At 36.5% G+C, this 11,369-nt stretch overlaps 2 protein-coding genes and 1 non-coding gene across 3 annotated transcripts; 2 read left to right on the forward strand and 1 right to left on the reverse strand.

The window, feature by feature from the left end:
* Positions 1 to 2,847, forward strand: LOC122274214 (proteasome subunit alpha type-7-like). Its single transcript, XM_043083220.1, has 3 exons — positions 1 to 286; positions 1,211 to 1,625; positions 2,526 to 2,847. Exons 1-3 carry the CDS (start codon positions 114 to 116, stop codon positions 2,685 to 2,687), a joined length of 750 nt encoding a protein of 249 aa, XP_042939154.1. The 5' UTR covers positions 1 to 113; the 3' UTR covers positions 2,688 to 2,847.
* A 5,721-nt stretch (positions 2,848 to 8,568) lies between these two features.
* On the reverse strand, positions 8,569 to 8,642 carry TRNAI-AAU. Its single transcript has one exon. It is a non-coding gene; the product is annotated as a tRNA-Ile (tRNA).
* A 19-nt stretch (positions 8,643 to 8,661) lies between these two features.
* On the forward strand, positions 8,662 to 10,878 carry LOC122318917. The gene is made up of 3 exons (XM_043136670.1): positions 8,662 to 8,818; positions 10,174 to 10,287; positions 10,522 to 10,878. The coding sequence occupies exons 1-3, from the start codon at positions 8,801 to 8,803 to the stop codon at positions 10,651 to 10,653; spliced, it is 264 nt and encodes an 87-aa protein (XP_042992604.1). The 5' UTR covers positions 8,662 to 8,800; the 3' UTR covers positions 10,654 to 10,878.
* Positions 10,879 to 11,369: the final 491 nt, after the last annotated feature.

Raw genomic sequence — 11,369 nt, forward strand, 5'->3', positions numbered from 1 at the left:
ACTTCTTGCGGAAGAAGAAAAGGAGACTCTCAGTGCCTTGTTGCCGAAGAAGCTGCTGAAGAAGAAAAGGAAAGAAAAATAAGAGCCAAAGAGAGAGGAAAAGAAAGAAGAAAATGGCGAGGTACGACAGAGCAATAACGGTTTTCTCACCAGATGGGCATTTGTTCCAGGTCGAATACGCGCTCGAAGCCGTGCGCAAGGGCAACGCTGCCGTCGGTGTCCGCGGCACCGACACCATCGTCCTCGGTGTCGAAAAGAAGTCCACCGCCAAACTCCAAGATTCCAGGTCTCTCTCTCTCTCTGTCACCGTTTCTATAAGAATCACAACGGTTGAGGTTATCAGCTGATCTCTCTTCCCGAGCTTGTAGATGCGGCCAGGGTTAGGGTTTAGGGTGATCTATATCCATGTGATTTACTTTCTTCACATTAGGAATGGATAACAGGTCCCATTAGAATTTTGTGGACGTTGCTTTATCCGATTAATTTTCCTGAAATAGTTCCTCTGGAATTTCATATATCCTCTACACTCTACAGTGTCTTACAAGCTCTATAACTTTTTAAAAAATAAAAAGAAAAATAAAATCCTCGGATGCGATGTTCTGCTCATTTAGATTACCAATATAACTAAAAGTCCACGCATAGGCATTTGATGATTTACGAAATGCTCCAAACAAACAAGTTATATTTGTCATATTGGAGATATAACTCAACTGGCGGTCACCAAACCTAAGATACATATTTAGTTCCTTTCAAAATCTACCTATCAAAAACAAAGTTCCTTTCGAAATCTCCTTTTTTAAGTAAAATGTTGGTAATCACAACTGGGGATCGCCTTTAGATCAGATTCACCAATGCAAGATGTTGGCTTTTTTTACTTCTTTTCAATAGATGAAACTAATTAAACCCTCTTAGTTTCTCATATGTATCTAATCTTAGATATCAGCTAAAGAAGATACTGATAGATAGAATTACCAAACAACTTTTTTTGTTTTTTTTTGGATTAGACATCTAGGTGTTGTTTATAATATCGGTGCTGATTTGAATAGAAACCTTGACCAGATTTTCTTGACTACTTCAAGTATGCATTCTTGCCAATCATGAAGCCTACTGCGTTCTTTTTTCTTTTTTTCTTTTTCTTCCATTTTCTTTGTTACATATGCATGACCTTTTCTAGGGTAGGCAGTCTGACTCTGCTGCTTCCATTTTGCAGATCGGTTAGGAAGATTGTAAACTTGGACGATCATATTGCTCTAGCATGTGCAGGACTCAAGGCAGATGCTCGTGTTCTAGTAAACAGGGCACGAATTGAATGTCAAAGCCATAGGCTTACCGTTGAGGATCCAGTGACTGTTGAGTACATTACTCGTTACATTGCTGGTCTTCAGCAAAAGTACACACAAAGTGGTGGGGTGAGACCATTTGGGCTTTCAACTTTGATTATTGGCTTTGATCCCTATTCTGGTGCGCCATCATTGTATCAGACAGATCCTTCTGGGACATTTTCTGCTTGGAAGGCTAATGCAACTGGGAGAAACTCTAATTCAATAAGGGAGTTTCTGGAGAAAAACTATAAGGAAACTTCTGGGCAAGAAACTGTGAAGCTTGCCATCCGTGCATTGCTTGAGGTAAAAGGGTTTACATGACTTCCATAAAATAAGACTATTCATTACGTATGTATAGCACAATTATCAGATCCAAGTATTTGCAGACTTGTCTTTCCAATATGTCATAAAAGATGCATGAAAGGGGCTTACATGAACGGCTATAATTCATTTGAGAAGACTGTAACATTTTAACTTGAACATCAAGGCCATGATCATGGTACTTGCATTGTTTTCTTAGCCTCGCAATTCAATATATATTTAGCAAACTAAGATGTTCATTGCACTATTCTTACTTTAGGCATTCATTTCTAATATTCATTACCTACATATTTGATGAGGCTTCGCTAGGCTGCAAAAATACTTTTTTTAATCAATTTAAGTAACATTTTTTTTTTTTTTTTTTTTTTTTTTTTTTTTTTTTTTTTTTTAATCTCTACCTCATATACCTATAAGAGGCTTCTCACAACAATAATGTGTGGTTCTTGATGGGATGCACATTTCCTTTTTAGGCACCATCTTATTCATGGTTGTTATCTTGCCTTGCTTTACTTGTGAGGGGGAAAAAAGAGTTTAGCTTACCTAATCTTAATTGTCAGTTTATAATACTTTCCAGTAACTTGTACAATGTAATTTGGTGTAGATGATTCTCAGCCTACTGAACGCTCTAAAAAAGATAGTTTGATCGAGATATTGTTTCACTTACCCATCCCATGATTCCATGCTTGAGTTGAACTGCATGTCTGCATCACTTAATCTGGTGCAGTTCCTTGGAATTTATTTTTTTTATGTCCCGAGCAACTGTAGTCTTTCACCTACTGTCTATGCTCGAGTTTCTTGAGATAAGACCAATGTTAAATACTGGCAATATATTTAGATTTGGAACCATAATACATTTTGAAACATTTTATGCTATACGTTTAGGTTGTTGAGAGTGGGGGAAAGAACATAGAAGTTGCTGTGATGACTAAAGAGCAGGGTTTGCGGCAACTTGAGGAAGCTGAGATTGACGCCATTGTTGCCGAAATTGATGCCGAGAAAGCAGCTGCTGAGGCTGCAAAGAAGGCTCCTTCAAAGGAAACATGATCACTTTTTCTATCTTTTTCTTTGTCTTGTTTTGTTATTGGTCTCCCTGTTTTCCTTTTCTTTTTCTTTTCATGTACTACTCCCAATGTTTCTAGGAGTCGCGTTTGGTACTTTGCTTGGGTCCAACTGATTGCTATTGTCATCCATTTGGTTTTTATTAGAGTATTGAGTCGCTATCTCTAAAACATCCAAAACATAACTACTTTGATTATGGAAAGGCCATGAAATCAATTTTATAGAGATTTACAAACGGTGATAATCCCGAGTTCGAAAGTAATTTGCCATAATTTATTGTTACAACTGTTTGTTTCTAACAAGAGATCTCGCGCCAATGATGAATTGAATCTCAAACTTTGGTTTTACATGAAAGAAATTAAACTAAACAAGAAGACCTTTGTAATGATATAAGTATCGGTGTGAGAAGGTTTTCTGATCTTGATTTTGTGCATGAAGAAGAATCTCGTTTGGTTATCCTACTCATCACACTGTTCATGGAGATCATGCCAATGGTGGCCTCTCAGTTTTTTGGTTGCTATAATTAAAATAGCTTGAGCATTCTTCCATCTTTAGGGCGAGCCCAAATTCCTCTCAAGTTAGAGGCTTGACCAAGAGACAACAGTTTCCTGATCTTATGTGACCAAGAGACAACAGTTTCCTTATCTTATGTGGCAGCATTTACTTTTGATTTGTGAGCGGTCTCTTGTATGCTTACTAGATCCAGTATAATGGACTAAACGATCAGTTCGAACAAAAGGTAGGTGATTGAGTCGTTCAAGTGATTTGAACCACGAGGAGTTTTGCTATGTATAAGCAGAATTACGTACTAATTTGTATACTAATACTGATTTATTCATATTCAAAATTTAAATTAGCATTATTTTTAATAAAATTTACTTTTTGACTAATTATATTATATTAGTGTACATAATAGTGTACAGTTGTGCTTGCAATTAGATTTTTCCATTTATGAGATGCTTTTAGATAAGAAAAAAGCTACACTCAGGCCTTTTGGGGACCAATCCGCGTACGAAGCAGACGTTGCCTGCTGCAGTCAGTTTTTTTATATTAAAAAAAAAATACAGAGAAGAAGAAAGCATCGGCTTCCCAAATCTATTTTCGATCACCCCTTCATCTCCCTTCTCCCAAATCTCATTTTTCTCATCTTTTCTTTAATTTATCTCTTTCCATTCTATTTTTCATGCCCTTAAATAAAATAGATGACTCATCCACTGTCCAGAAGCTTAAGCACAAGATCGCAGAAGCTTGCTCTAAGATTCAAGAAAAACCAAACTTCCCAACAGCACTCAAGTGGGTTTTTTTTTTTCTATTTCTCCTTCTCTTTCACTGCTTTGATTAAAAAAGAAATGTAAAAAGCCTCTAGAAATATCTCTTTCATCTTTCCTTGGTTCCTTTTCCTCCAAAATAAAATTCCCAATCGGTAGGAGGCAATGTGCATCTCTCCTTAACTATCTTCATGAGAGAGAGAGAGAGAGAGAGAGAGAGAGAGAGAGAGTTTGTGTGCAAGAATATACCGTCGGCGACTTTTACAATAGCTTTTCGTTGGAGGAGATGACTCAAGTTTAATCTTTGGGCATATTTTTTCTCAGGGATGAGTTCTGTAAGGGAAGGAAAGATGGTAATTCTTTCTAAAAGGTTGAAATAAAGTGACAAGGTAGATTAAGAAGAAATAAAATAAAAAATGAAGTCATGAGTAGTAGATGAGTAATTCTTTCTGGAAAGGTAGAAAAGGGATTTAGATTTATGCCGGAGGCCGGAGCTTTGTTTTTCATCTTTATTGTTTTTCTTTTGAAAAATAAAAATAAATAATGCTGACGTCTGATTCGTGCATATTTTGAGTGCACAAGTTGCCTATATGTAGCAGGACTCGTTTTCGTGCACTTCTTGCGCACAAAAATGAGTTGGCGTGCCACGGTGAAAAATGATGTGTTGCAGGAATAAAATCAAAGTGATGAAACGGTGCGGAGGAGAAGCTATTTGGGCAAGTGGGGTCCTCTACCTTCTTTAAACGAAGACCTTAATCTTATGGGTGTAAAAAAGAATCGGTGAACCGGTAAAGCAGACTAGATCGGACTAAACTGGTGGAATCGGTGCAATCCCGAATTTGGTTCTGTCCGATACTAATTTTATTTTTCTTAAAATTAGTCAAAATTGATTCGATTTCAATTTTTCTTTTTCTAAAACCAGACTGAACCGGACCGGTTTATATATATTTTAATTTTTTCTATTGTATATAATTTTTATATATAATTATATATAAAATAGTTTTATATTATATGATAAATTACTAATTAATATAATATTAAATTCTTATATCATTTTGTTTATTACATTAATAGTTATATTAATATTATATAGTGCATATTAATAGTTATACTAATACTATATCATTATAGTCTATAATATAATTATAATATATTATCACTATATTATTATATACTATAATATACTATATTATATAATATATAATACAGTACATTAAAACAGGAAAACCATATCGAACCGGATCGGAAATCAGTAAAACTAGAGTTCCGATTTAAGAGGATAACCGGTGCGTAATTGATTTTAAAAAATACAAAACCAATGCATACTCATTTAGTCTTAAATTTTTTCCAAAACTAGTTACAGTGTTACACTCCTACTTAATCTGTGTCTTCTCTCTTTGCGGGTGCAGGTAAAGAACCCGTTGTGTTTTTAAACCTTTATAACACAATCCCAGAGGTCTTCCAAGCATCCTCTCACTCTGCTCTTCCAATTGCTATTTTTGTGTGTGACGAAAGCCTCTATAAGGTCTCAAATAGTGTTTTAACGGTTGAAACGTGGCTTAGGGTCAAAGTTTAGCTTGCTGGGCAACCAAAATACCACCATTGTTGTGGGTGACACTGTGCTTTGCAACAGAGGCAAGGAATACAAGTTGGATTTGGTCCTGCCATCTTTTAAGAACCTTTGTCAGTCTGTGACAATGTGGGGTTTGAAAAAGAAATCAAGGTTTCTGCTGCTTTCTCTTTCAATTGTTTGCTACACCCATACTCTGCTTTGTACAGAGACGATTTAATTGAGAAAGTTATCTAACCTCTGCTAGAGCTTCTGCAGAGTACCAACTCAACCTACTCAATCAGCCCATATCCAAAACTCTCTCCTTTGTCAAATCAACTTGAGAGCTTAGTATCTTATCACTCTAGGTCCATGGGAAAGATGAGATTTTTTTAGCTAAAAAACATTGATGTGTTGGCCCTTAGTCCCAAAGAGAAAATATCCATGGGCAGGAAGCTCTCAATTATGGACTCCAAGCTTGACGAATGACTCCTAGAAATGGCACAATCGCCCCTCCACCGCTCCATTTGATACCCTGTTCCAACCAATGTAGCACAAAGCCCACATCCCCCACTTGCCCAAATAGCTTCACGTCAGTGGCAAAGGAGAGCAGCTGAAAGCCAGGATCTGAGAGAGAGACGTGCGTGGCGGAGGACAGTAGTCAGGATCTGAGAGTGACATGCTTGGCAGAGGAAAGCAATCGACAGCCAGCCCAGAAGAGAGAGACGTCAGTGGCGGTAGAGATTAGTCGAATTGCAGGCAGAGGAACTAGTTCGTCGAGTGCGAAAATGGGGGAGATGTGGGGGTTGGCTGTCGTCGAGTCCATCTTTATCTTCTTCTTCTTTGTGTTTTTCATAATTCTTTTTTAATAAAACAAGCGCTCCATGTCAATGGTGTACGCAATTTGGTGAGCGAAAATGACTTTCTGTAGCGGAATTGCAGGTATATACACACATATATCACCAATTATATTTAGTAAATGACAAAAACTTGTGTCAAGAGAAATTGATAAAAACTAGCGCTGCAAGGAGGAAAGGGAGCAGCCGAATCTCCCCTTCCTCCCCTCCTCCTTTCCTTAAATTATTTCATCTCCATCAACCTTAAAGATCTTCCATCTTTTTCTCCTCTCTCATTTCTTTTTTTCCCCTCATTGTTCTTGTTTTTCCATGCACTCATGGAATCTCCACCAAAGATATTCCACGGCTAGCTTCCTTGGACTCAATATCCCCGACGTGTAAGCTTTGTGCGTCGTCCACTCACAATGCATCCACTGCCTTCCTGTAGTTTTCTTGATTTGATGATGGCCTCAGGTATATTTTCCAATTGTTTTACTTGTTTTTCAAGATCCACTCACTACATTTTGTTGCTCTGCCACCACCACGTGCCCCTTCAGTTGACTGGAAATTTTCTGAAATATCAGCCTATGCTATCAGATCAGCATTTCAATAAGAGAATGGGACCCACACACCACCTTTGTAGCACACGCGCCACCAATTCTAGCGACGGTTTCTCCTTTAAGAGACAGTCATCTATTCTCTCTTTTGCCTGAAGTAGATATTGGTTCTTACTTTCAATTCAAAGAATTTGAAGGACGAATACTTGAAAAGTTATGTCGCACGCATTGAAATAGTCAACTACAATGCATCATTTGCCACTTTTTTACTTTTGATTTTATGTTTAGTGTTGAATATATTGAGATGTTTTGTTAGAGCTCTAGTCCCCACCCCCTCCTTCTATATCATTATTTTTAGTTTTAATGAAATCTTACTCAAAAAAGATCCTCATTTAATGAACAAATCGACCTTGGGTCAAGTTTAACGAAGTCCATCCTAATGGTTTGCTCAATAATCTTATGTATTTACAACAAGTACATGATCTATTCTATGGTTTAAATGGAGATGTCAAGTTGACATTACTAAAGGGTGTTAGCCAGGAGGCTTCCTTGAGAGCAAGCACAAGTGATTCATACAAAAGGGACTGTATGCTTTTAAACCTTAATTTTCGATACCACGTATCCAAAGACCCTTTTAGTAGAAGTCTTGACACACCACTTTTCAATCGAGAGGATGGAGAAGCTTAATTTCACTTTCTTCCTTCCCCTTCTTACTTCTTTCCCATAGCTTGTCCTCTTTTTCTTCTTATTTTGCTCCTTTTTAAGGGATTGTGGAAGCTAGATATTATATACAACTATACAATTGGTAACCATATAGAATACCCACGTGCCCGGTAGCCGGTCTATCACTGATTCAACATTATCCTATCTTGTAGTATCTTGATTCTACTCTTTCTTCTGAGAGTTGGATCTCACCTTAATCCTTCCCTCAAACAAGTGTGGGAGTCTCTCTTTTGTCCAAGTTATCTCAAAACAAAATTTTCTATTCATAAGCCCCTACATCACACGTCACGTAATTTTTTATATTTTATATTTTATATTTTATATTTTTAAATTTTATTTAGTTTTATTCTTCTTAAAATAATTAAATTTCTCTACTAATTATCTATATATCATATATTTAGTAAGAGAAAAAAATAACAAAAAAAGTGTGTATGGTTTATGAGGCTTATGAATAGAATTTTTCTCTCAAAACACATGTTTCTTTATGTTATCCATAGTAAATGATTCTCAACAGTCCAATTTTAGGACTACTTCTAAAACCATAATCGGTTTCTTTGTTCTTTTCATCAATAAATTATGGGACTTTCTCGTCTTGAATCCATTTCCCATTTGGATCTATTTCACAACTCTCATCTCCTAACAAGTTGGGACTTCTCATTTGAGCAGTAATTTATTTTCCTAATAATAAAAAAAAGTATATTAATGAAAAAAAGTAGATTCATAAAAAAAAAAAAGATATTTATAATTATGAATTGTACAACTACCACGTAATTGTTTTGAAAAATAAAATAAATAAAATATGAGATCTATATGAAAATAAAATTTAATTTTTTAATAATAAATTTTACTTTTTTTCAAAACGATTATGCGATATTTATACACTTCATGATTAATCCAAACATCACATAAATGAAAAATAAAAAGCTTTTTGATTGGCCCATGCAGGTCTCGAACCTGCGACCTTCGCGTTATTAGCACGACGCTCTAACCAGCTGAGCTAATAGGCCATCTGCTATTGTTGTCGACTAAGACCTATTTAACGTAAAAATAAGTGGGCTCCTCTTCTCCTCCCTCCTCTTCTCTCATTTGAGGTCGACCAGATTTGGTTACGCCTCCAGAATTCATCGACGGTGGTTGGAACCATAGAGTAAGACAGTTTTCAGCTATGAAAGAAGATTACGAGGTACTTTTCTTACTATTTAATTTCCTTGTACTAGAATTCTTGTTCTGTTTCAAACTTCAAAACCTAAAAACAAAATACCAAACAGTTTCTTAGAATTGGACTTTTTCCTTGGAAGAAAGTCTGTCCTACTTTCTCGCTCAGTTTTTTTTTTTTTTTTTAGACATGATGAAGCGAAAAAAAGTAACTGTGTAATATGCATACCTCATGATTTACATTGCTTGGCTTAAAAGTAAATTATGCTATGTTTGGCAAGAGGGGAAATTGAAGCTTTGGGTAAAGTTGGGTAATTCAATGGGTCCGTCCCAATTGCTGCAAAATCCGCTGGTTGGTTCTCGGGTTGAATGAGGGATCGGAAGGCAATTCTTGTTGTTAGAATTTCTGGGCATTTTTACTCACAAATTTGTATGCCACAACCACGATGGAATGTACCCATACCTCGTTCTTCGCTTTGATTCCACCATACATCGTTTATCTGTGATGTGGAACCTCACAGAGGTGAAGCTCGGCAGTAATCCCCAAAAACACGATCCCACCCACCCAAATCGCGTATGATGAAATCCAGGGAACCTCTGGTACTCCACCCCACTGCACTAGGGAAAGTCGATGGTTATATGTGTTTTTCTTGAAGTTATTGAAGGTAATCTTGTGTTGCTTGGCCTCTGTACTTTGGTTTTGTCATTCCTCCAAAGAAAATAAAAAATTAATTTTTAAATTAATACATCGTGCTTGATAGACCTATTAGCTTGGTTTTGTGTTTCCTTCCTCGTTTCTGTCGAGTGGCAAAGGGGTTCCTCAATGAGACATGGTGCACCCTGGGTCATTCTTCGAAACAGAGAGGTATAATCGACCATCTGCAATGTTGAGATCAAATAGAGGAAGAAAACTGGGTGAGATATGAGGAAATTCCACGCAAACACGGGGACACACACACACACTCAAAGAGTAACTATAACCAGTGATTATACCTATTAAAAAAAATATATACACAGTGATTATAGTCACTTCACTTGTGGCAAATTATGTGAGAGGACACATTTGCAGTTGTGACTTATGTAATTTTGAACGGTATTCCATCTTATAAAGCTTGAAATTAAGATGTTAGCAGGCTAAAGATTGGAGTTTAACCATCAGATACGATATTTCTGCATCTCTTGAGCTATCTCATATATTTAACCATATATTTTTTTTACAAGTATATATTTAACCGTCTATTAACGATGGAAGGGTGTATTAGCTACTCGGATATTACTAGATTCGTCACATAAGTTCCTCTTCTATTATGTTTTGTTTTCTGCTTATCAAAAAATGTTTTGTTTTCTGTTATTAAAATAATTAAAAATAGAATTTAACTGCAGATTGAAGAGAAAAAGCAAGCTGCTGCTGATGTTTTGTCTCAATATTCGAAGTTTGTGATGGCATGTATTGGAAATCAAGTCCGACCTTGCGACTTGAGGTTGCATTTAATGAAGGTAATTTGGAGATTGTTGTTTAAATTGGTCATCAGGAATATCAGCAGTAATATTTATTTTGGCTTTATTAGTTTCTTAAAAGAAGGTAGGGAAAATCATGTGGGTTTCCCTTGTGGAGGGATGATGTGAAGAATCTATTTGTAGTTGAAATGACAGATAGCATAGACCAGTGGACTTAAGCCTTTTCTGATTTTCTCCCAATTTCGCCTTGTTAATTTCTTGTTTCTCCTTCAGGAGATTTCTGGAATGCCAACTTCACTAAAGAGAGAATCATCGCAGATAGCAGCTTCTCCTGATGCAATGGGTGAATCATCAAGCTCAGGTACAGCTAGACTTGATAAACCGGACAGTTTCCGGGCACTATAGTTTGGGGCAAAGTTATGTGCATTTGCTATTTGGGGTCTTTGGCAGCCTTGGCTGTAACATTATCATGTCCCATTTCATAATCATACTTGTAGGTGCATGGTGTTCTTGTGTTGTCATGGAATTGTGTTACCCATATAACATGCAGAAGTTGATGTGTACTTGAATTATTTGTTGTAAAAACGTTACTAGACCAGTTTTTCCATTAATGCAAAAGGTATATGTAAATGAGACCGAAGCTGATGGGCCCCAAGGTGGACCAAGTCTTGGTCGATTGGGGTTCACATCATTAGCACCACCAATATTCAGCTTCCATTAAACAAAATCTTGAAGTACAAAAAGAACAAAGAAAGAAACATTAAAATCGAACTATTTGTAGTCTCATGTTTATACGAAAATACCATTACAATGATGGTGGTTGATATTTAGAGAAAGGGCAGGAATTACAACTTTAAATTTCAGTTGAATAAATTAATAGTTGATAAGCCATGAGAGCTTTCCTAGTGGACCATCCCGCGAACCAGAGCTGCCCCTCCCATCATCCTGCTAGGGGCAGAATGTGGGAGGGGGAGAGGCCCAGCTCATGATTTTTTTTAATTATTATTATTATTATTTTCCAGAAACCAATTTTAATTTTACAAAAACAATTTTTTTTATATAGTTTTTAATAAATTTTGCTGATGTGGACGGAAGAGGACATGTGTCGATTTATTATTGGT

This window comes from Carya illinoinensis, chromosome 8 (assembly GCF_018687715.1).
Source record: "Carya illinoinensis cultivar Pawnee chromosome 8, C.illinoinensisPawnee_v1, whole genome shotgun sequence".
In the NCBI taxonomy this organism is placed as follows: Eukaryota; Viridiplantae; Streptophyta; class Magnoliopsida; order Fagales; family Juglandaceae; genus Carya; species Carya illinoinensis.